We start from the raw sequence: 24,530 nt of genomic DNA, 5'->3' as shown, positions 1-24,530 counted from the left end.
CGCGGGACGGAACTTCATCTCTGTGAGCAGTGTTTTCGATTTTTGTTCCACTAGAACCTTTCGTGAGGATGTCACTCGTGTGTACCGTAACAGCTCCTGTACCGCAACCGGTACAGGAGCGTGAATGCTGCACTCTTAAAAATGAACTTCACCGCATAGCACGCTCCCAGCCAACCATTATCTCGAATGATATCGTCATCTGCCCTGATTTGTTGAAAACGAGAGGCGTACGCCTTTTTTGTGACACTTATGCAGTTGATAATTGTCACAAAAAAGGCGTACGCCTCCCGTTTTCAACAAATCAGGGCAGATAACGATATCATTTGAGATCATGGTTGGCTAGGAGCGTGCTATGCGGTGAAGTTCATTTTTAAGATTGTGGTTGTCACCAGAGAAGTGCCGGGGAGGACCATCGTGAAGCAGACGGAAACTGAGCTTGCTGTGATCCCCTGTGCAACTGGGGTCCCGGTGCCGTTCTTTTTTATTTATTTATCTTTCTTCTTTTTTTCTTTTTTGTCACATCAAGCTACACCCTCCCGTAATTCGCCGGAAACAGGAAATCTTTTGGATGGCTTTCTGGGATCCTTTCAAGGAGTATACGTCCTGCGTGGGACTACTTAGCGGACGCATGGATTCCGAAGTGGCCTGTAGTTCTCTTCCGTGATGGGCTCCTTTTTTTATTGTTTTGTTCTCAGACGATAAAGCGGGCAACGCTTCGCATTGTTCGTAGCCGGACCAGCTACACTTCTGAAAACACGTTTTTGTTGCCTGTATAAGCGATAGATAGCGCGGATAATCCTTGCACTTCGCTACCGCCGGCTCTTGCTATTCCATGCTCTTCACTGCAATATACCTCTCCCTGTTTGTAAACAAACGAATGTCATAGTGTTCGATAGCGCCACTAATTTTTGGTACAGTTGAACTATACGCTCGGAGCTAGGGCGCGAAAAAGGTTGCGCCCGAGGGTCACGGTCTTGAAGGGATCACGAGGGTTCCTGAATGGGACGAGACTAGCTTAGGTCCTACTCTTCTTTCGGTAGGAGGCAGAGAACAAGTGTCCATTCGTGGAACCTTGCCCTCCCCTTACGATCCGTCTCGGTTTCAGTCTCTCTACCAAAGTCATGACGACGTTTCTTGCGTAGAGGTTTATTGCACGGAATCATCTCTCACCGCGCTCCACTGGATTCACGCCAGGAGATATGACATTCATGTGACAGGGCTCAATAAACCTCTACCCGAGAAACATCATCGTGACGTTGGTAGACAGACTGAAACCGAAACACATCGGAAGGGGACAGCTGGGTTCCACGAACGGGCACTTATTCGCTGCCTCCTATTGAAAGAAAACTGGGACTGAAGGTAGCGTCCCTTTCAGAGACCATCGTAGTCCCCTCAAGACCAAGGCTTTCGGGCGCGACCTTATTCGCCACTAGCTTTGAACATAGTTCAACTCTACCAAATTCGTGGCGCTGTCGAACATTATGACGTAATTTGCTTACAAACAGGGAGAGGGCTATAGACAATGGACCTTTTTCACATACGCGTCGTATCTTCGCGGCTCTCCAACGAACCATATGCTCGGCGGTGGTCAAAACAAATCCACATAGGTAGCACAAGTAGTAAGTACTGACCACAACTATCCGGAAACGCTACAAGGCTTTTGGACACGTTTAATTAGCAATTAGAGCTAATTGGGACCCCCCACATTAATCAGCATCATCCAATGAATCATCACACTAATTGGGGAGCGTCTAACTAGTGTCCAGACCACCCTGTGCGCTTCCGGATAGACGTGGTCATAAAAAAGAAAAAAATGCAGATAGAGATAGAGTGGAGAGAAGGAGTTTAGTTGAAGATCAACGACGCCATCTTGAAGAAAGCGGTCTTGACCTTGTCTAGAGGAGCATTAGTGGAAAAAAAGCACGGTAGCCCTGAGACAATAGGATGACGTCACGACCAATGAGAACGGTCAGCAGGGGGCGCAGGAATGCTCTTCTCTCTTAGCCTCTCGGAGGTGCTCGCCCCAGAGGGCGCTAGGAGCGTGCATGCGTAGCGGCCGCGGAGCGGGGTCCCAGTCAGTTTCTCGCTGGCTGTCGGGGAGAGCAGTCTCATCGGGCTGCGCTCCTGCTGTGGTGAGCTGATTTGTTGTGTAACTAATGCTTTCGCCAACTTTCTTCCCGCTTTGTGTGCGATTTTCGTGCCAGTGCACGTCGGGTGCTGGTTGCTGATGTCCGGGCATCCCTGCCATTTTCTATCTTCTGCCTTGGGAACGGGAGTGGCGTGATTCTTAACAATCTTGTTGTGAGATTAGCTGACAAAGTAACCGATAGGGGGTGCAGCTGCCGGGCTTTATACAGGAGAAAAAAACCATTACGAGTCAGTTCTCTGCCTGGCTGTCGGATAGGGCTGTCGCATCGTTCTGCGCTCCTGTTATGGTGGTGGGATCATTTGTTGTGTAACTAATTCTATTTTCTTGTTAGCGATTGATGGTTTGCATACTCTTGCTTTCCCAGTCCCTGTATTACGAGTGTTTTTCTCCTTGCATGTCCAGAGCTGTCCTAACTTGCCCAGACATGCCATGATGACGTCACAGGTGACGTCACAGGATGTCCGGAACTGGTGGTCATAGCTGCGATGCTTTGCAACCTGCCTCTGTGCTCCGTCGCCCAGCGACGGTCAGCGGCCGTTCCGGACCGCTTTCTTCAAGATGGCGTCGTTGATCTTCAACTAAACTCCTTCTCTCCACTCTATCTCTATCTGTTCTTTTTTTCTTTTTTATGACCACGTCTATCCGGAAACGCACAGGCTGGTCTGGACACTAGTTAGACGCTCCCCAATTAGTGTGATGACTCATTGGATGATGCTGATTAATGTGGGGGGTCCCAATTAGCTCTAATTGCTAATTAAACGTGTCCAGAAGCCTTGTAGCGTTTCCGGATAGTCGTAGTCAGTACTTACTACTGCACAAAGGACCAACACCGGTCCGGGGTGGGGCCGACAAGACCGCGCCAGTCGTGCGGTCTCCCCTAGAGTCACAAAATATGCTACACCTTCAGAGTATCGACACTGAGTTCCAAGAGCGAGCACGCGCCATCTTGTTTCCGCACCACGCGTACGCGCACTGCGCGCGTTAGCGCACGATGCCATCTGCCGTGCGCGGGTGAAACGTTCCTTTCCTGCAAGCAGCAGGTGATGACCTTGAGCTCACCTTAACGTCCTCGGGACGCTCTAGTTGACAATACATGGATTATCGCACAACATTCATTGCACGCTTCTCTTCCGCAGGGAGCATTACGTTAGCCGTCTTGTATCCTCCAGTGGGGATGATGCCGGTATGGAGCGGAAACAAGATGGCGCTCCTGCTCTCCCTTGGAGACATCAGTGTCGATACTCTGAAGCGAAGCTTATTCAGTGACTCTAGTCTCCCCACTAGTCGTCCACTTCTGTCGTCAGAGCCATTTATAGGGAGAGTTTGGCCATTCTTTGGTCTTTTGCCGCCTCATGGGAGGAGCTTATTTTGACGTCAGAGTCGTCGATGCGCCGCCCAAAAAGCCTGAATCCGAGCGGAATCCGCTTATCGGTCACCTAGTGCGCGCCATAGTTGTGCTGTCCGCCAGCTGGTCGACAGCTTTGTTGTCGCAATGAATGCAATCTACAGGAATACCGGGCTTATGACCCACAGCCGCCTGTGATAAGGGGGGGGGGCTTTGTTACCAAACCGAAAGAGTTCAAGGACGAAAGGCTTTGGAAGCAAGAAGTACGCACGTGTCTTCTCTCCTTAGATTGTAAACAACGATAAGCATTAATATGGCGTCGGCGACCGGTTGACGACTGGATAACAATGGACACGACGGGGGAGGTCGATCAGCCGTGACGGCGCGTGCCGCGTTTCAAGTTAGCCTCCTCCAAACGTCCAAAACGGCCAAACTCTCTCTATAAACGGCTCTGTCTCTGTCTGTCGTCGCCATAGTGTCCCATCTAGGGAACCCGGAGATAATCCTCCCCGGCGCCTCAAGGTCATGCGCATGCGCGTAGGCCATTGGAGAAAAAGGTCCATTGCTAAGTGCATCCCTATAGCGACCCTCTCCATTCAAAATGACGTAGGTCACAGATTGACAGAACAGCCTTACGTAATCGAACACCTTGGTGGCGCCAGCTCCGCTGTACGTGACGTGCTCTTCCAGCAATATGGGACTTGTATCCAGTTTATCAAACATGATGTGCTTCCTGATTGGTGTCAGCGTGTAAGTCGTCGTGAGGGCGTTGCCGCCGTCGGCAGTACACTGTGTGGGAGACACAATCCTATACAAACTAAATCTTTTGACACCCTTTTTGGTGTCAACTGAGTGACACACCCAACTGACACCAAAAAGGGTGTAGAAAAATTAAGGTGTACTTTATTACACCCATTTTGTGGGGTGTAGCTGTTACACTCAAAAGGGTGTGCGATATGACGCGCCCAATTTACACCAAAAAGGCTGTAAAAAGATTTAGTGCAAAGTGTAAACGTTTTAGAACAAGGCAAAACATCCTTAAACCATTGCACCCTTATTACACCCCCAGTACACCCCTAACACACCAATGTAGATGTGCACCCAATTCACACTCACATGTCAGAGGATCAGCCTCCAGGGGTGTAATGTGAGTGTGATCCGGGTGTGCATTGCAGAATACACCAATCTTATACCCCTGTCAGACGTACTAATTTAGTGTCACTTAGTTGAAATGCACTCCGTCCCGTAATGTCACTTTCACTACGCTCCTGCTACACGGTATAAGTAAGTGTCACTAAGCAGTCATGGTGATGACGATGGGCGAGCTTGAACTCCCACCAAACATCGGGGAGTGCAATATACTTTCTCGGTAAAATCGTTTTTCTTACGTCTAGAAACATTTCATAAAGATTTTCTTCGCAGTTGAAGTCGATTTAATGTCATAAATATAATTGTTGGGAACCAACACAAGTATATTTATTTGACAAATTTTCAATCTTCTTCTTCACCTCTTTGGTGGTCTTTACTATGTCTTGCGCGTGCAACTGGCCCGCGATGTCAGCATACACTTTCGCGTTTCGCTTGGTCCTCCCATGTTCTGATAGCATGGGTTTCTATCTCAGACCATGACACCCTGTCTTTTTTGTCTTCCGTTATTCAGTGCTTCACTGCGGGTATTTCGCGATTTCGCCGGAAACACTTAACCACCGTGCAATGTCAATAAATATGGCTGCCGCGAAGTGGATTACGAACTCTACTGGGCAGTCTGTGAACGAGAGTACCGGTAAATCCTTACGTCTTTCTTATATAAATCAGCGCTGTCTTAACAAACTTGTCCAAATATAAATTCCGGTTGGGTTGTTTCTTTCCTTTTCCAAAAATAAGCATTTGTTACGCAATTCCTGCCGTGGAGGCTACGTACTTGATTGTTGCAGGCAAAGTGAAGTGAGTTTGGCGAACTCACTTCATCGTAAGTGTACTTTGCATCTAGTGTCACTAAAAGATGCCGTGTGACTCGTAAAGAATGACACTTATTGCAAGTGTACTCGCTGAAAGTGACACTAAATTAGTACGTCTGGCAGGGGTATTACACTAACGTAGGTGTAAAAACATGTAGTGTAATATATAGGACACTCGGGGTGTCACACATACAGGGTGTCCCAGCTAAATGCGAACATGTGTTTTGAAAATATTTACACCACTTTTTCACAGATGAAATCAATCGCAATATAGCGTATGCTGAAGGGCACTCCTTAAGAGGGCATTAGCAAAGTCCTATGGTCATGTCTTGATTAACTTTCAATAACTAACTTTTTAGTTATAACATGAACATGTCACAATCTACGAACATGTCACAATCAGTACATCTGCTCCTTTCCGTCTCGTGATATCGTCGCCGTTTGCAGAACAAAAATCTATTTAATAGGTCGTTCGCAAAAAAATTCGTGAAGGAGCACTTTTTCTTTATTTTGTTCATTGTGCATTTTGGGAGACGCGTCTTTCCTTCAACTACAGTTTGAGAGTGTGAAGGGGCACAGTGCCGCCTCATGCGTGGAAGGTGAGCTTTAACTTGTGGAAATAAAACAAATGTATCGGTTGACTCTCTCGGAACTGGCCTTATCTTGGATTGCATTTTCTGTTTTATTTTCATCTCTTTCCACGATGCAAGAGGCGATAGTGTGCTCTTTCTCCCTCTCACATCGGGGGTGAAGGAAAGCACGACCATCTCCATAGTACACGGCCATAACACTCGCCCGTTCGCCTATGGGACTTCCGTCCGCGCCTCGAGGAGCGGAAGTGCCGTATTTACGCGCGGAGCGCCCGCTAGGGGCGCCACTTGCGGGACCCAGAAGAGCGCCTCTTGTAGCTCAGCTGTGTGCAATATGAGTGGTCCTTGTGATTAATTCTTCGTGCGTACATGTTTGTGTATTGTCGCAGGTTCTCTGTTCATGTAGAGCTAAGAGCTCTGAAACTAAATACTCAGAAATAGGCTGTGCTCTGAAGCGCAGGTGGCATGTAAAACTGAAAGTCACGCACTATGTGACGTACATCGTACACATAAACTTGGCAGCGGCACCTTGTGTGTTGGGCCAGTTATCATGCGTTTATGATTGTCAGACACAAGCGCGTTCAGACTTTACGTTTCACGTGAGAGGCGTTCCGTGTTAACATACAGGGCAGTTACAGAGAATGGGTGAATACGACCGTAAGAAGAAACTGTTCCTGGCAAAGAGATGACTGACACCTGTTACGACGTCCAACAGAATTTGTTGTATAGGGGCGCGCGCCTGGAGTTTAGCGGAACGACGCAGCGCCAATTTCTCCCCTGTCGACGGAAGGCGAAACTACCGTCCCGTTTATGTCGGAGTGTGCTGCTGAGCGATTCCACGCGAAATGATCCAGCTGACCTGCTCGGCCCCCACAAAACGATCCCGAATTTTTACGAAAATTTTTTTTAGCAGTCGCTAATAGTGCAAAACGACACACCACGAAACATTTCTTCCCAAATCTCAATGTGGCGGGTGCTAGACACGAGTAAAGTTCGCAGCGCTGGCGAAAACCGTGCCTGGCGTGTACGGCAGGTGCGGCTCATAGAAAGCACCTAGAACTGTGTGGTTTTCTTTTGCGGATAGAGGAAACTATGCTCTACACAGCATCCAAATCCCGGTTGTCGTGCTGTAATCGGTGCAGGGATACAAAGGCCGGAAGTTTCGCAATTTTCCTCCTACTTCGCGATTTTTTTTGTGGACAATCAAACCATTAAATTTTAATGAATATTTTTTTCCTGACAAGGCCCCAAGGAATACTTCAACAGGAAAAATCGCAGACACGTAACATTCACAGTCATTGCAGGAAAAAAAAGAAAGTATGCGATTTTTCCAAAATTCGCTACAATCGAGCATAAAACACGCAATGAAGAGGTCGGAAAATACGCCTGAAACCAACGCAGTTTTATAGAACGAGCCTTGCTCTACAACATACTAAAAAATCTCGAGGGTGTTTTTTCGTATATAGGAGAAAATATTTTTTTGTAGTAGAGGGTATTACGACCACAAAAAGAAAAGAAAAAGGCCAACAAAAAAAGCTGTCTTCAAACTTCATCCACACGGCCGACTTCCTGTCTTTCGTTCTGACAGTGAAAACCCCGGAGCGGCATAGCTTTTGTAGCGAGGACAGGTCCTGAGCGTCCTATCATCAACTCGTGCACTCCAGTCCAAAAAATGCATCCCAGTGCAGTGAATATGTCTCTAAACCCTATGGAACGTAATTTCAGTGGGGCTTTGAAACAACAGTGTTGGCACGAGACTGTCCTTTTAACCACTGAAGTCAGTAACGCACCTTTGGCTTCCATTTGAGCATCATTTATTCAGTTGTTAGAACATTGCTACAGAATAAAGCAAATGTTGATATTCAGATAATATAAGCCACAAGTTTATTCGGTCTCACTGAGCTCATCGAGGAGATATGTAAAGTAAAAATACTCTAGCTTTGGGATTAATTCTGAAAAAAACGAGCCATCCCGAGTGACTACCACAGTCTGTGTCTCCTTCGGACTGTACACAAACAAAACACCCTCGGACAGGTTGAGAACATATATACCATCCACAATCCACAAAATAGACGCAACATTGCCATAGCTAGGAAAGCACGGCGGCACAACGCAGAAGTAGCCGTTCACTTGCTTTCGCTGGAAACAGCTGCGCCTATGGCCTGGCTGGCGCGAGACGGTAATTACTCCGCCACCGCGAGTGGCGCTGTACGCAGTGAACTTGCACGCCACCTGGCCGAGGCGTTTCACCCTATAAGCAAGCACTTCAGTTTTAAATCAGCAGTTGCTTGTTTTGTTTTACTACTTATTGGTCCCTTTTCATTTTACTTTTACACTTTTTTTTTCTTCTTTTGCGGTTTGCCATTACAAATTTACAATGCTCTGCTAACCTTTATTATGCTGTTCGGATTGAAGCCACTCTGAGAATTTTTCTTGGTGGTGGCTTTTCTGCGACGCTACCTTTTGGTGCCTTTTTTGTGTTCGTTTTGCACTCCTGGGAGATGCGAGGCTGTGTAAACTTCGTGATCACTAAACGTAGGTACCGTAGCCACGGTGCCACGTCTGAGAATTTTGCGCTTTGCGCCCAAGCTAAAGTCTTCGGCTTTGAAATGTCGAGAACACGAAGAGTTCGAGCTAGCATGCAGGCGAAAAACGATTTTAGATGGAGAGTTTTTCGCTGTTGTTGCAGACAATGGTCGCGGCTGATTACTTTGTTGCACGAAGCATCTTCATCAAATCTAATGCAAGCCTTTGCTCATCGGCACCAGTGAAGATGTTGTTCTCCTTTGCGAATCTGATTGTACGGCCGAACACAAGAATCCTAAGTGATGCAGTCAAAAACTTCTAATATTAAAATTTCCGTGATAATCTAACAAATAAATGCAATTTTTCCTTGCTGATTTGTTGTTATGATCATCGCTATTTCTGTAATTCCAGATGACATCTTCATCACAGTATTTATGGTACTAGTATACTGTATATTTTATATTTAAATACTCCTATCGAAAAGTATTTATGAAGAGTATATAAACACCCCTTTCAACAAAGTATTTTGTATTTATATTTAAATACTCAAAAAATGCATTTATGTCCACCCTTGGTCGGAAGCCACGGTTCATTATTCGTTTGTTCAGAGAGAGATGCGTAAAAGGTACTTATTTATATTAGATAAAACTATTTATTGTACACACTGCCATTCATAAAGTGCACCCTATATGAAATGAAACAATCGCAATTCGCAATGAAGTTACTTGTGTCACGACGCCGCGATATATTTCGAGCCACTTCTCCCGTAAGACAACATTTTAGCGGAACTCGTGGAATGAAATACTTGTGTTCGACACTGCTTTCTTCGGCTTGCAAAGCGGGACGGTGCAGTACGCCATCACGTCTGCACCATGTACAAGCACAAACCATGCACTGGGGACAAACACTGTCCACCGCGTGAAAAATAGCAAAAACCAAACGCGAATGACGGCAGCAACGGTATCCGCATAGCATGCGTCGTCTGCCGAGTCTACGGTATTCAGCGCCACAAACGCGCGGCGGCCGCTTGGCGAAACTACATCAGTGGCGCTGGGGCTAGGTGCGAGTGTTATGGTCGTGTATTATAGAGATGGTCGTGAAGGAAAGAAGCGTATTCTAAGATGCGCAATGAACAAAATAACGAAAAAAGATGTTCCGTCGCGAGTTTTTTGCGGGCGAACTATCGCACGGATTTTTGTTCAGAAAACGGCTACGATATCTGGTGAGCGAAAGGAAGAGATGCCCTCATAAGGACAACTTCCTAGCTTTTATAATTAAAAAGTTAATTAACAAATTGTCATAGGAGTTTGCTAATGCCCTCCTAAGGCGTGCCCTTCAGCATATGCGATATTGCAATTGATTTCTGCTCGAAAAAAAATATATATATATATATAGGTTGAGGTAAAAGGATTATCAAACGGCCAGGAAGTATTACAGAAGTCGCAAAAAAGGACGCGGAAACAGATTTTAGGGACGTCGACCCCTTGTCCATTTTACTTTTTAACGTCTCCCCATGTAATAAACTAGTGTTTGTAACTTCCCTAAAATCTCTTTCCGCGTTTTTTTTTTGTTTTTGTTTTTTTGCAACTTCTATATAGAAGACTTCTATATAAGAAGGCCGAAACAGCTATCCAGTACTGGCATGGCGACGTTTATATATGTATATATACAGGGTGTCCACGCTAAGTGTGAACAGATTTTTTAAAAATATATATAACACTTTTTCCAAGATGAAATCAATTGCAATATAGCATATGCTAAAGGGCGCTCCCTAGCAGGGCATTAGCAAAGTCCAAAGGCAATGTCTTCATTAACTTTCATGTGAGAGGGAGAAAGAGCACACTATGCCTCCCGCGTCCTGGAAAAAGATTAAAAGGAAACAGAAAACGCAACCCAAGATAAGGCCAGTTCCGATTGAGTCACCCGATACATTTGTTTTTGTTTTGTTTCCGCAAGTTAAAGCTCATCTTCGACGCATGAGGCGGCACTGTGCTCCTTCCCCCTCTCCCGTTGGGGATGAAGGAAATACGCGTCTTCTAAAAGGCGCAATGAACAAAATAAAGGAAAAAAATTGCGTTCCTTCACGAATTTTTTGCGGGCGATCTATCGAACGGATTTTTGTTCTGGAAACGGCTACGATATCAGGTGACCGAAAGGAACAGATGTTCTCATTGGGACAACTTCCGCGCACTTTTAAAAAAGAACTTGACATGCTCCTAGCCATTCCGAATGACATCTTCTCTCCTGATTTGTTGAAACTGTGCGGCGTACGCCTTTCTGTGACACTTCACATTTGTGCGAATTAGCGGAGAAAATGTTTTTCCGTGCTAGCGCCGCGATGCAACTGTTGCTGTACGCGGTGTACAGGCGTGGACAGCAGGGTGACAGGGGGTTAGTATGCGTCCTGGGCCGACTTCAGGGCTAGGTTTGCCGACATTCGTCAGGAACGTCCGATGGAAAACCCAGGAAAAACCTGAGACAGCACAGCCGGCACGGGGATTCGAACCCGCGCCGCGTCCCAGTCTCTGCATGAAGGTGATCACCCTAACCACTACTCCACGCGAGCTGGTACAGAAAAATGTACGTTCCGCTTTTAATTCCCTCAAACCTGAAAGGAGAGCTGCGTCATCGGGCCTAAAATCTACAGTCGCAAAATCCCGGCGTTCTGATTGCACACGAGTCAGTGTGACGTCACGCAGGATATACTTTTTAGTACAAGAAGAAAGAAACAAAATAATAATATCCCAGCCAAGTGTGCACGTTGTATCAACAAACGTGACAATTGATTGCAGTGTATCCTCTACGCGAAGTCATAAGTGAAAGTAGCCCAAGCTTTCAAAGGGGACATTTTTTCCGGGGACATTTTTTCCAGGGGACATTTCTTCCTGGAACATTTTTTCTGGGGACATTTCTTCCGGGGACATTTTTTCCGGGAACATTTTTTCCGGTTCCCAGGGGGTACGGATGGACACGTAAGTATATAAGTACAGAAAAGGTAAAGAAGGGATTCAGAAGCCTTGAGGGAGAGAATTCAGAATTCGATTCAACAATCATAAATCAGATGTGACAAAGAAACCAAATGTCCTGGTCTCCCGCGACCTTCGCGAACCCGGCCATTCCTTCAGTGACATAACTGTATTCATTTTACAGTCAAGTTTCACATCCAACCGTAGCAGAAAACAACGTGAGTCTTATTTAATCCATAAATTCCAATGCAGAATAAACGAAGACCCGGGCATATTGTCCACAGTCCGCAGCCTCAGCTCATGATCAGGTTTGAGCACATCGACCCACTTCCGTTCTTTCTGCCGCCTCTTCCTTTTACCTTTACAGATCCCCACTCCCCAGTGACGACCAAGGACAAAGCTCCTGGGAAAACCCCCAAGACCAGCACCCGTTCCACGTGCGGATTCCTCCTCTCTCGTAACCCTTCCCGCGCTTCTATAAGCGATTACCCACTACAATCCCCTTTAGTCCTGTGGAAGGCGAAACGTCGACCCCTGTAACATGTAAATAAACCTTAGTTCTCTCCCGTAATTAGTTGTAATAAATTTTTTAAAACTCTCCCTCAAGGCTTCTGAATCCCTTCTTTACCTTTTCTGTACTTATATATATATATATATATATATATATAAGGAAAAGGATAAGGAAAGGAAGGATAAAGGAAAAATATATATATTTATAAGTCCCAAACGTCGCCACACCAGCATTGGACAGCTGTTTCGGCCTTATTGGGCCTTCATCAGCAATGCGTAGGTGGGCGACGTTTGAGCGAGTGGCGTCGGAAGGTCACGTGGAACGTGATGTCCTCCCGTCAGGGAGAGTGACAGATCTCGCGAGCCGAATCCCCGTCACCATCGTCAGCGCAATAAACGCTCGCATTTCGAATCCCCACAACTTGGTGGAGGTGCGTTCATCGATCCCTTCCTCAAGGCAGCCCTACTACAGCTTAAAGACGCACCCCAGAACTTCTTCCTGGAACCTAACCTGGAACTTCGAAGCCGACGAGTACTGTCCATGGCCACCAGCGCTCCAGCCATCGCAGCTGGTAACGGTACTGTTCCGGCCACGCAGGCCACAACATCGGCATCTGCCGCTCCTGTCGTAAGGCAACGTGACCCTCCTTCCTTCAGCGGCCTCGACGGCCAAGACGTCGACGATTGGCTAAGTGAATTCGGTCGCGTCTGCCGCCACAACAGATGGGACGATGGGAGCAAACTTATTAACGTTGCTTTTTACCTTTGCGGTGTAGCGAAGACGTGGTTCCTCAACCACGAGGGAGAATTCAGAGACTGCGGACAATTTGCAGGCCGCTTCCGCGATCTTTTCGGCAGACCGGCATTTAGAAAGCTAGACGCTGAGGAGAAGCTTTCCTCCCGGATCCAGCAGAACGAAGAGTCCTACATGTCTTATATTGAAGACGTCCTGTCCCTTTGCAAACGTTGTAACCCGGATATGACTGATGCCGAGAAGATCCGTTGCATCCTCAGGATTTTTCATAAAATAACTATAAGGGCTATAGACATGCCGTTTTCACTTCTATCATCTCTGGGCCGGCGGACGTTCTTGGCCATATGTTGCTCAACCGTCAGATCACTAATTACCTAGAAATCGTTAATTAACTTTATAATTATAAAATCTACAAATTCGTTCCAATGCGAACATCTGTTCCTTCCGATGACTTGATATCGTAGCCGTTTTCAGAACAAAAATCCGAGCGGTAGACCGTAAAGAAAAACCGCGAAGGAACATCATTTTTTTCTTTATTTTGTTCATTGCGCATCTTCGGAGACCCGTCTTTCCTTCGCCCCCAATGTGAGAAGGTGAAGGAGCACAGTGCCGCCTCATGCGTGGAAGATGAGCTTTAACTCGCGGAAACAAAACAAAAACACATGTATCCGGCTACGCTATCGGAACTGCCCTTGTCTTGGGCTGCATTTTCTGTTAATGTTTTTCCAGAACGCAAGAGGCGTCAGTGTGCTCTTTCCCCCTCTCACGTTGCGGGTGAAGGAAAGACGGGTCTCCAAAGATGCGCAATGAACAAAATAAAGAAAAAAAAATCCGGTAAAACCCGCAGTTTTGCAAGTATAATGCCTCCTACTGTTTGCGACTTCAGAAGATGTGATGACGACCGCATAGCTTACGCTGGCAAAATACGTTCGTCTCTTGGCATTATGGCGCACGGAAATTTGTCGGTGAGCGGCAAAACGATATTGTAAACAAAGTCACATGACCTCTAAAATGACGTTTTCTATGACGTACGACCAGGACAAGATGGCAGTTGTGCCAAAAGCAGCCGCTTGAGGGTAATTACAACAAATAGGCGGGTGTGTGTCCCGCCTGCCTGTGGCATGCAAAATCGTACCGCCTACAAGTTCCGATCAACGTCACTCGTTGAGAAAAAGAAAATGGTGGAAGGTCAGCCCACACGTTTCCCGCGCACTAGGCAGTCACTCGGCAAAGCAGTGAGCGCCAGGGATTGGAACCGGTATTTTTTTCGGTCCGGTTCGGGTTCGGTTCAAGGAGAACCCCCCCCGCACACACACAGACAAGAAAAAAAATAGAAAAAATCGACATTTCAGCGGTCGGGACATTTCCAGGGATTCGAACCGCTACTTATACTTTCGGTCCCAGATTAACCGGTTCATTGGGCAGTAATAGATATATTATAGATAAATAGATAGTAAACGAGATAACCGTTTCAGGTGAGTAAAAAAAAAGGTCGGTCAGTAGTGCGATGATTTCACATCTGAACCGATTCCCGAACCGGTAACCGTATGAATTTTTTTCGGTTCAGGACAAGCAAAGAAATTGTTCGAGTTCGGTTCGGTTCGGTCCGGGTTCGTCAGAAAATAACGTTTTTTTTTTTTTTTTTTTTTTCGGTTCGGGTTAACTTCCGGTTCCGATCCCTGGACTGCGCGCCCCAATGCAAGCCACGATTCGAGCGCAGATTCTTTATTCGTTGCGGGGAGGGTGGGGGGGGGGGTCGATCTTGAGTCAGCACGAGTTATGACATTGTCGCGTTATGATGAGCTGGGTAGAGATCAGGACAGTTATGGAATTCGCGCAGACTTCGGGAAAAAGTCGCAGAGAGAACCGAACTCACCGTTACTTTGTCGCCGGATGATGTCATTTGGAACACGTGGACTCCGGTGCCAAGAGTGTACGTCGTCGAGACATCGCGTTTAGAACTGTCATCTTTGCCGAAGTAGACGTAATATTTTAACCCGTCGTTCATGTAGATCTCGAAATATCTCATGCCGTTACTTGGATCTTCCACTCTGAATCGCATTCTGAAAAAGAAAAAGAAAAAAAAAAACAAATAAATAAAGAGGTTGGCCGTTAGAGTGGATGGGGCGATGCGTGCTTTGCGACTTCCTGTCAAAATGAAGTAAGGGATTAAGTAACTTCAATTCAACTCAATTTCAATTTTATTATTGGCTGTAGCATACACAGTATACAGTGGGAAGGTAGAGGTGGGGCCTTCCGGAAACAACCTGAAAATCATACAGGGTGTCTCTCTTTTTTTATTTTTTTTTAGGCGATACAGATTTTTCATTAAAAGAAAAACTCTAAGGGCTATAGACACGCTGTTTTCACTTCTATCATCTCTGGGCCGGCGGACGTTCTTGGCCGTATATTGCTCAATCGTCAAATGACTAATTACCTAAAAATCGTTAATTAACTCTTTAATTATAAAATTTAGGAATTTGTCGCAATGGGAGCATCTGTTCCTTTCGGTGACCCGATATAGTAGTCGTTTTCAGAACAAAAATCCGTTCGGTAGATCGTCCAAAGAAAAAAGAAAAAATCGTGAAGGAACACCATCTTTTTCTTTGTTTTGTTTATTGCGCATCTTCGGAGACCCGTGTTCTATGAGGCGGCACTGTGCTCTTTCACACTGGGGGTAAAGGAAAGCCGCTTCTTCGAAGATGCGCAATGAACAAAATAAAGAAAAAAAATGGCGTTCCTTCACGAATTTTTGGCGGACGATCTATCGAACGGATTTTTGTTCTGAAAACGGCCTTGGTATCTGGTGACCGAAGAGATCAGATGTTCTCATTGGAGCACCTTCGTAGCTTTTATAATTAAAAAGTTAATCATTGAAAGTTAATTAAGACATTGCCTTAGGAGTCTGTTAATGCCCCCCTAGGGAGTGCCCTTCAGCATATGCTCTATTGCAATTGATTTCATCTCGGAAAAAGTGATAGATATATTTTTAAAAAATCTGTTCACACTTAGCGTGGACACCCTGTATATTAAAAAGCAGAGGACCCAAAATGCTGCCCTGGGGAACGCCAGATCTTATGTTACCAAAATCGGATCGAAAGTTATTCAAAATTACAGCCTGTTCTCTAGAAGACAAATAAGACTGGCGCGACGGCACGGATTCCGTACCAGTGTTCAGCCAGGACATCATGGTTTATACAGTCGAAGGCCTTACGAAAGTCAATGTATACCCCGAGAGTTAACATCTTCTTCTCTAGATTCTCTAGGGACGCCCTTTTTTTGTCATTGCAATTCCTAGAGTACTGCTCCAATTCTGTGATTCGAATGTCACACTTTTTTAGTTGCGCTTTGTTTTCTGTACATAACTTTCGGAGACTCTCATTTTCAGCTTTTAATGCTTTGTTCTCATCAAGCACAGAGTCCAGTTTCTCCAATTTCAAAATAAAGTGCGAACCACCAGGGCGTGATGTTGAATAATTTGCACAAGTGTACATCTATTGTGAGAATGCAGACATCTCTTAGCGACGATCATTGCTCTCGTAAAAGAACCCCCCAAAACGGAAAACCTAGGGAACGGTGTTTGAATGTACAAATTTGAATGTACTGAATGTGTTTGAATGTACAATTGACAAAACCACCAGCAAAGAATCAACGCACCGAACTTGTCGATCACGTGTTAAGAACAGGACATACTTTCAATTTTGACAACGCGACAACATTGACCTTTGAACACAGATGGGGGGGTGAGAAAATTCCTTGAATCTTGGCACATTCATAGCGAGATAAATGCCTGTAACAGTCACAAGGGGCCCTTACCAGTCTGTTACAAGGGTTTAAAAGGATTCCCATTTTAAGCCCCCGTTTCATTTTCCTGTGCTGATGATGACGCCCGAATAGGTGTCGAAACGTTAACGATTTTTTTTTTTTCTTTTGTCAACTTGTTATGCAAGCCAGTGTTACTCCATACTATTAAAGAAAGTTTGAATGTACTTACATGGGTTTTATAACTTCATAAAAGATGACAATAGTTATCGTCACACCGTCGGCAAGTGGCTTCGGGAAGAGTCGGGAGAACGTCTGTGACGAGTTAGACAGCGGAGTTCCACACTGTGAAGAAATAAGCGTTGACCTTAAACGCGACGTTCGCTTCATCGCGTCAAGAAGGGATCGCCGTGGGCTGCGTTTACGTTAAAGGTACTGTAAAACAGCACCGATCAAATGTCATTTAGTGTGGCTATTTTTACAGTCATAAGCCACCAGGACAAACACTGCGCAAGTTTCATTCTAATCGACGGTGCAATTAATTAGAAAATTACAATTAAAGATTACGGGCAACACTGTACTAGGTATTCGAAATTAATCCGTGCTCCCGACGCGTACGGCGGCAACCACATTGCATGCGTATAACACTGAGCCCGACATAACAATCCATCACAATCCACCATCAAATCCGCTCCTGCAATCCAAACAACGATCCACATCTGAGGATAAACCGATAAGTGAACTGAAATGAAATGCTGTGCCGTTGAAAAAAAAAAAAAAATGTGTCAGACGTTCAAGAAGCCAGACAGCGACGGGACTTATTTGTTTACGGAGGTTCACGGAGAGAGTTTGTTCGTGCGAAGGGGAGGGGGGGCGCAGCAGAGAAGTAGGGAGAGCCTCCATCGAACAGCGGCCAGCGCTGGGTTACTTCGCAAAAAAACACCATTAACGGGGGTTTCAGAATGCATAGGTAAGCAAGAAAACTAATAATATGGTTACTAAAATGACGAAGTTCCGACGCAACGGCGTGTAATACCAATTTTCAGTGTTGTGTTGGGGTTGTTTCACACCAGGCGTCGCACCGCTCTACTACGCCGCATCTTTGATGGCAAATTAAAAATATGTATAGCGCGTTGTCCGTCGTATGGTTCCGCATGTGGTATTTAGAAGCAACAAAGTCTCTAGTCACATCACCGGCATATCATGCTTGTCTACTGCTTTACAGTACCTTTAAAGTGTGACTCCGCAACAAAATCACCGCAACGCTTGTCCCGCAGCAGTAACCCACCCTTGCGGTGTTAGGAGCATACATACGAAATATCGCGTTCCCAAAGTGGGCAGATTTTATTCGAACGAATTATTACGAAGCGAGAGGGCGCCGAAAGCACCGCTGCCGCTCTGCGCTGCCGACGACATCCTGCATGGAAGAATACGAGCCTCGTAGCAGACGAACAATGCCGGGTGACGTCACAGTGTCTCTTCCTCCGGCCGAACCGCTGTGCGCTCTTTGCATGTTGGTTTCGGTTTGGTTATTATCATCATTTACGAATTAATTGCTCGCGCAAAATGCATGCGATGTTGTATTCGGTAGCAAGGGAGCGGTTCGTGTTCGGTATGATGCTGACCAACCTTTTTCTTTTTTTTCCGAATCCGTCAGGAGTCTCCCTTTACCTTGAGAGAACTGCTGTTCTGAGGCCGTAATCCAGAGTACCGGTAATCCAGAAGATGTGGGTTCGAGTCCTACAGCAGGATAACCTTTTCAGCGACTTTCATCTTTCCCCCTTTAACTGACGAATACTCGGAGCCATATATATAGCTCCGAGTAAAACACACTATTGGTCTATCGGTGTCACTATATAATGACACCAATAGACCAATAGGGTGTTTTCGCATGACGTCACACGAACGTGATTGGCCGCCACGGTGGTGGTAGTCACTTTTCTGCCGCAGCTGCCCAGACTATCTCGCATTTCTTTTCATTTTCTTTAGTTCCGTGTTAGCGCCGCGAAGCAACTGTCGCTATGAGCGGCGTACAGACGTGGACAGATGGAGAGAGGACAGCAGGAAGGAGTGGGGGGTTACTATGCGTCGTGGGCCGACTTCAGGGGGGGGAACTGTGCAGACACTCGTCTGCAAAGCCTTCGGGAAAAAAAAAAACGGGAGAAGATCTCGGACAGCACACAGCCGGTGACAGGATTCGAACCCGTGTCACCACCCCAGTCTCAGTTCGTGGAAAGCGATCACCCTACTTATCTAGCATTTGCTCGAAAACGAAGCCTTGAATGAACGCAGTTTTGAAATCCGCGCTCGCGTCTGTACCCTTCTTTTACGGCATAGAAATCGTAAGGAGAGGCTAGAAGAAAAGCCAAGAGAGAGAGAGTGATGAGAGAGAGAGAAAACAAAGGAGTTCTACGAGGGCAACACCCTCTCCCAATGTCCAAGTCAGGGAAGCGCCGTGATCGATATTTTGGATTCTGCCGGATTTGAGGACCAAGTGCGTTCGCCGCAATGGCATCCAATCCAATGCAAGTCGCTTCCGCTTCCGCTGGGCTCCGTGTGCCATGCCGCAGGTCCCCCAAACCCACCTCGGAAAAGCGTGCAACGAAGAAGGCCGCCACTAGATACCCCACTGTTGCCGTTCCGGATCACTTCAGCGCGCTAAGTTTAGCGGCAAAATGTTTTTGTTGTTTCTGCGAATGAATCTAGCCTCTGTATGTCCAAATAAAACGCGTATAACAACTTTCTGTGTCGTGTTTCACGTTTTGGTCCCGTTTTTAAACGTGTTGAGCGATCGGAAGGATCTAGTGCACGGCTGCGTGCATCACATAGCGTACCCGTCGTACCAGGCGCCGCCACTGGCGCCGCAGGCGCAGTCGTCCATTTCTCCTTCGGTGACTTGGCCTGGCTTGGACTGTGCTTCAACTGGATCTTTAGCGCGCTACAATCAAACGCAAGCCAACGTCTGGTAACAATGGCGTATCTAAGGGTCGATTCACACGATGCAACTTTAGTTGCGCGCAACCAGGTTGCGCCACCAAGTTGCACCGTGTGAACGCGAAGCTCTGGTTGCGCAACTCGAGTTGCAGGAGTTGCAGAGCCGATCGCTTCACGAGCGATTTCTCCTGCAACTCTAGCTGCAACCTGTCAATCACACGGCTCCGCCTTGCAAGCGCGACCAATCAGGAAGACTTCCATGTGTCAGTTATTGCAGCGGCAGTACGCGAGACGATGAATTTATCACTAACCAGTGGAAATTATGCAAAATTATCAAACTCGCAACGGATTGAACTCGTAACGAGCAGAAGTCGCAGTGCGATTGGACGAAAATGATGACAACGATGTTTTTCGCGCCATCTGGCGAGCTCGGTGACAACTACGGCATTCCGAGTTGCTCGCCGTATGAAAGGGACCTTTTTGGTGCAACTTCGGTTGCGTGCAACTATAGCGGAAACCGAGTTGCAGCAAAAAGTTGCATCGTGTGAATCGACCCTAAGGGCGGCCTTCGGCATTGCACGCATCGGGATAGGAACAAATACATGGGAAAATGGCGACCTTGGGCGACCTGCCATGCCCTCTGCGAAGAGTGTTTGTTTTGTCTGCCGTCACCTGTGCGCTTTGATTCGGTAGGGAATGAGCATTGTACGGTTTAAACCTTGTCCTGCGACACGAAAGAACGGCGCAGGGAACTCTTAGGGAGACACTGTTGGTAAGACGCTAGGCCTACCGTATCAATCATGGCGGCTCCCATGTTGAGATGCCCCGCTTCGCTGGCTTGGTCTCTAGTTATTATGAGAGTTCTATGCAAAGGTGGACTTGGAATAGCACGTTGGTGAATAGCACGCCAGTGGACAGATGGTGGTGGTGGTGATAGGGCTTGCCGTTGTCGGCCTCACGTATGTGGGCAACGTCATGACTCACGCCCTGGGGGAATGTGCGTCCTGGGCCGACTTCTAAGGGAACTGTGCCGACATATGTCTGAAAGCGTCTGAGGAAAACCCAGGAAAAACCCCAGACAGCACAGCCGGCACCGGGATTCGAACCCGGGTACCTCCCAGTCTCGACGTGACATGGCCAGCACGCTAACCACTGAGCCACGGGAGCTGGTCAGAGCTGGAGAGGTCCAGTGGACAGAGCCTCTGCTGTAGAAACCAGTGGATTAGCGAATAAGCGCAGTGGTGACAGCGTATAGGCCCGTTGGCAGACGTTTTTGCTCAACAGGTTTCGAGATCACGTGGTAGTATAGTCTGGATGCTCGATGAAGCTGTCCGCGCTGGGTGTCGATGGTGTAGCCGTGAGTGGCTGGGGCGACAGCAATACGCATTCAAAAACTTTGACTTGGCACATTACGGAGTTCGGAATTATGAAAATGCAATTACTCACGACTGAGAATTTGTCAAAGTGCCCGTAAGATACAATGGCAAAAAATGGTCGCCGAATATAAATCACGTGTTGCGCATGATTTTCACACGAGTAGGTTCTTATAGAATTTTAAGTGAAACACCCTGTGCAGGCTGATACATAAAATGTCGGATGACGTGTTAAGATTTATCTGTTCACTCTATCCACTTTGCCTCTATTCGGGCGAAGCCATCAGCTCCCCAAACACAAATATCTCAGATACATCTCTACCCGAAAAAAAAAAAAAAAACGTCATCATGAAGTTGGTAGACAAACTGAAACCGAAACAATGCAGAAGGGGAGGGCTGGGTTCCACGAATGGGCATCGAGAACTGAGAACCTACGTGTGTCGTCTTCTGTGTCCGTGTCTCTCGGTCTTCTTCATGGGCATTTGTTCGCTGCCTCTTATTCAAAGAAAACTAGGACCAAAGGTCGCATCCCTTTCAGAGACCATCGTAATCCCCTCAAGAACGTGGCCTTCGGGCGCGACCTTGTTCACGTCCCCTAGCTTCGAGCTGGTTTCGATGGTAGCTTCGAGCGTATAGTTCAACTCTGTCAAATTGGTGGCGCTGTCGAACACTGTGACGTCATTTGTTTACAAACAGTTAGAGGTATATTTTGTTTCCGTTTCTGTTTTCGTTCCTCGCTGAATCTCGGTAATTACCGCTTCTCGTTTCCGTTTCCGGTTGCCAACCCTGCCTAGGACTACTCCGAAGATATTTTCCTGGCTGCGTAGCCGCTGACGCTTACTAATCACTGCAGTGCGTTTTCGCTTGTTGCGCACTCTTCTGTTGCCACTTTCCCCCGCGACGTGGCGGTGCGTATGAGCGCCAAGGTATACCGGCAGGTGGCGAAACTCGTCTATAGGTCTCCGCGTCTTCAGAATGACGCCACGATAGAGACTGTCAGCGCCATCTATCCGTTGCGTGGACTACTACAATGGGAAATAACTGACGTCAAATATAACGTCATAACGGTACGAATAATCGGCAGTGCATAATTACTAATTAGCCACGGCACGTTTGGATTCGCGTATTCCGTCTGCGTTGTATTCCTTCCCCGCTTCTTGACCGAGTCATACTACTAATCATCCAGGGTAACACTACCAGACGAGAACAGAGAAAAATAGTTCACATCAGGCTTAATTACACATATCAAACGTTATCATCATATCAATCATTAATATTAATGCCGCGAAGCGACTGTGGCTATGACAGACGCCTATAGGCAGACAGGTGCAAGGAGCAGGGATCGGAACCGGAACGGAACCTGAACCGAAAACCGAAAAAAAAAACGTTATTTTCTGACGAGCCCGAACCGAACCGGAAATATGTTTGCTTGTCCTGAATGGAACCGGAACTAAACCGCAAAAAAAAATCATACGGTTACAGATTCGGGAATCGGTTCAGAGGTGAAATAATTGTACTACTGACCGACCTTTTTTTGACTCATCTGAAACGGTTATCTCACACCTTTCTCTTACAACCGTGTACACACTACGAATAAAAGGAGTACTTTTACTGCTTTTGGCGGACTCAATGCGTTGCCACAAAAAAATAGTCCCTTTCGGGAGTAAATGCACGGGAGTAAATGAATGTCACAGAGTGGAGACTGCGTTTCACGCGCTGTTGTAAGAGTCCCAGGTACATAATTCGTGTGTGCATGCATGAAAATACTTTGAAGCGAACCATCCACCGTGATATATCGAGTGATAGAAAATCTTGCGCCATACATAGGGCATAATTTGCGAAGAAAGATGCTCTAACTGTTTCTTACTTTGTGTGGCTGGAAAATTGCTACGTTGTCTGAGTTATACAGCCTCAATGTCGTTCAAATTGACCAAGGGCACATATTTACGTAGACTGTTGCATTCGGGAGACCATTCGCGAAGTTTAATGACAATTTGCAGTCCTGGGGAGTAAATGTCGGGACTAAATGTCGGGTTAAGGGACTAAAATGGGGAGTAATTGCAGACTAGGGGAGTAGAAGCTGCAATTACTCCCCGTTTTACTCCTTCTTTTCTTCTTAGAGTGTACGGTGAGCGTAAGCTCGCTTCCATATAAGCAAAATTACTGCCCACGAACCGGTTATAAACCGGGACCGAAAAAAAAGTAACGATTCCAATCCCCGTAAATATCCCGACGGGTGACCGATTCTCTTTTCTTTTTTTTTTCTTTTTGTCTGTGTATGTCCGGGTGGGAGGGAGGAGGGTTCTCAGTGAACCGAACCCGAACCGAACCGATATAACTGAACTGGTTCAAGCTGATAATTTCGGTACAATATGCCTGCACCCGAACTCGAACCGGACCGAAAAAATATTCCGGTTCCGAGCCCTGGCAAGGAGTGGATTACACGCGGTCGGCTACTGCGCGTCCTTGGTCAACCTCGGCGATTTCTCGTACGCCTATAGCCATCTATTACATCGGAGCGGATCGATTACCTCGGATTAATTAGCGGATCCGCTAATTCGACCACGGAAAAACTGTTCGATACTTACGGTGTCTGTTATGTGTATGCCGGATCCAGAGCGAGCCTTCGCGACCATTTGCAAGGGTGAAGAGGCTGTGGTCAACAACAGGGCGATTTCTCATACGCCTATGGTCATCTGTTACCTCGGAGCCGATTAATTAGCGGATCCGCTAATTCGACCACGGAAAAACTGTTCGATACTTACGGTGTCTGTTATGTGTATGCCGGATCCAGAGCGAGCCTTCGCGACCATTTGCAAGGGTGAAGAGGCTGTGGTCAACAACAGGGCGATTTCTCATACGCCTATGGTCATCTGTTACCTCGGAGCCGATTAATTAGCGGATCCGCTAATTCGACCACGGAAAAACTGTTTCGATACTTATACGGTGTCGGTTATGCGTATGCCGGATCCAGAGCGAGACTTCGCGACCATTTGCAAGGGTGAAGAGGCTGTGGTCAACAACAGGGCGATTTCTCATACGCCTATGGTCATCTGTTACCTCGGAGCCGATTAATTAGCGGATCCGCTAATTCGACCACGGAAAAACTGTTTCGATACTTACGGTGTCTGTTATGTGTATGCCGGATCCAGAGCGAGCCTTTGTGACCATTTGCTTCTGTTTAAACGAGAACTTGCTGTCGTCAACCACGGGGTAGGACATTGTGGCTCCTGACGAAAAGACGAGAAAAAATCTGCAACGCAAGCTTAAACACGCGTCTTTTCTTGTACGACCGAGCCCCGCTTTTGCGCCCAACGGAATACACCGTCCAGATGTTACACCAGATATCCCTAGCACGAGTACAAAGAAACGCACGTGACTGCAATATATTTACCCTCAGTAGCCCTCCAGGATTATCCAGAGTTATTACGCATTGAATGGATCGCTAGACAATCGATGGGCTGTCATCGTACTTTATACAGATGCTGCCATATCCCTCTGAACAGGAGCCTTTCAATCATGGGCATGTATGTGATTGTGGCGGACATGTACGGGTTTAGGAATAGAAAATTCGCGAGACACAGGAAACAGTTAGAGACATACGCTCTAAGGAAAAAAAAAAGAAAGGTTGAATTTTCTACCCATCCCTGTATAGAGCTGCGT

The 24,530-nt window shown here is 46.7% G+C and overlaps 1 protein-coding gene across 5 annotated transcripts in view; it reads right to left on the bottom strand.

Moving 5' to 3' along the window:
- The window catches only part of LOC135376933 (uncharacterized), a 30,976-nt gene extending 6,781 nt beyond the window's left edge, over positions 1 to 24,195 (bottom strand). Inside the window, exons 1-5 of one of the 5 annotated variants that reach the window (XM_064609356.1) lie at positions 23,991 to 24,079; positions 23,813 to 23,877; positions 16,793 to 16,905; positions 14,675 to 14,861; positions 4,131 to 4,283 (exon numbers count right to left, since the gene is read on the bottom strand). In XM_064609356.1, the coding sequence (XP_064465426.1) occupies positions 4,131 to 4,283; positions 14,675 to 14,861; positions 16,793 to 16,905; positions 23,813 to 23,860 (501 nt within the window). In that variant the 5' untranslated portion in view covers positions 23,861 to 23,877; positions 23,991 to 24,079. Of the gene's footprint in view, positions 1 to 4,130; positions 4,284 to 14,674; positions 14,862 to 16,792; positions 16,906 to 17,788; positions 19,334 to 23,455; positions 23,591 to 23,632; positions 23,759 to 23,812; positions 23,878 to 23,990 lie in introns of those variants that run through there. The other 4 variants (XM_064609352.1, XM_064609353.1, XM_064609355.1 and 1 more) reach the window with 4 other exon arrangements.
- Positions 24,196 to 24,530: the final 335 nt, after the last annotated feature.

Source organism: Ornithodoros turicata, unplaced genomic scaffold (genome assembly GCF_037126465.1).
Source record: "Ornithodoros turicata isolate Travis unplaced genomic scaffold, ASM3712646v1 ctg00001390.1, whole genome shotgun sequence".
In the NCBI taxonomy this organism is placed as follows: domain Eukaryota; kingdom Metazoa; phylum Arthropoda; class Arachnida; order Ixodida; family Argasidae; genus Ornithodoros; species Ornithodoros turicata.
The sequence above is the reverse complement of the archived record's forward strand: the minus strand, read 5'-3'. Positions and strand labels throughout refer to the sequence as shown.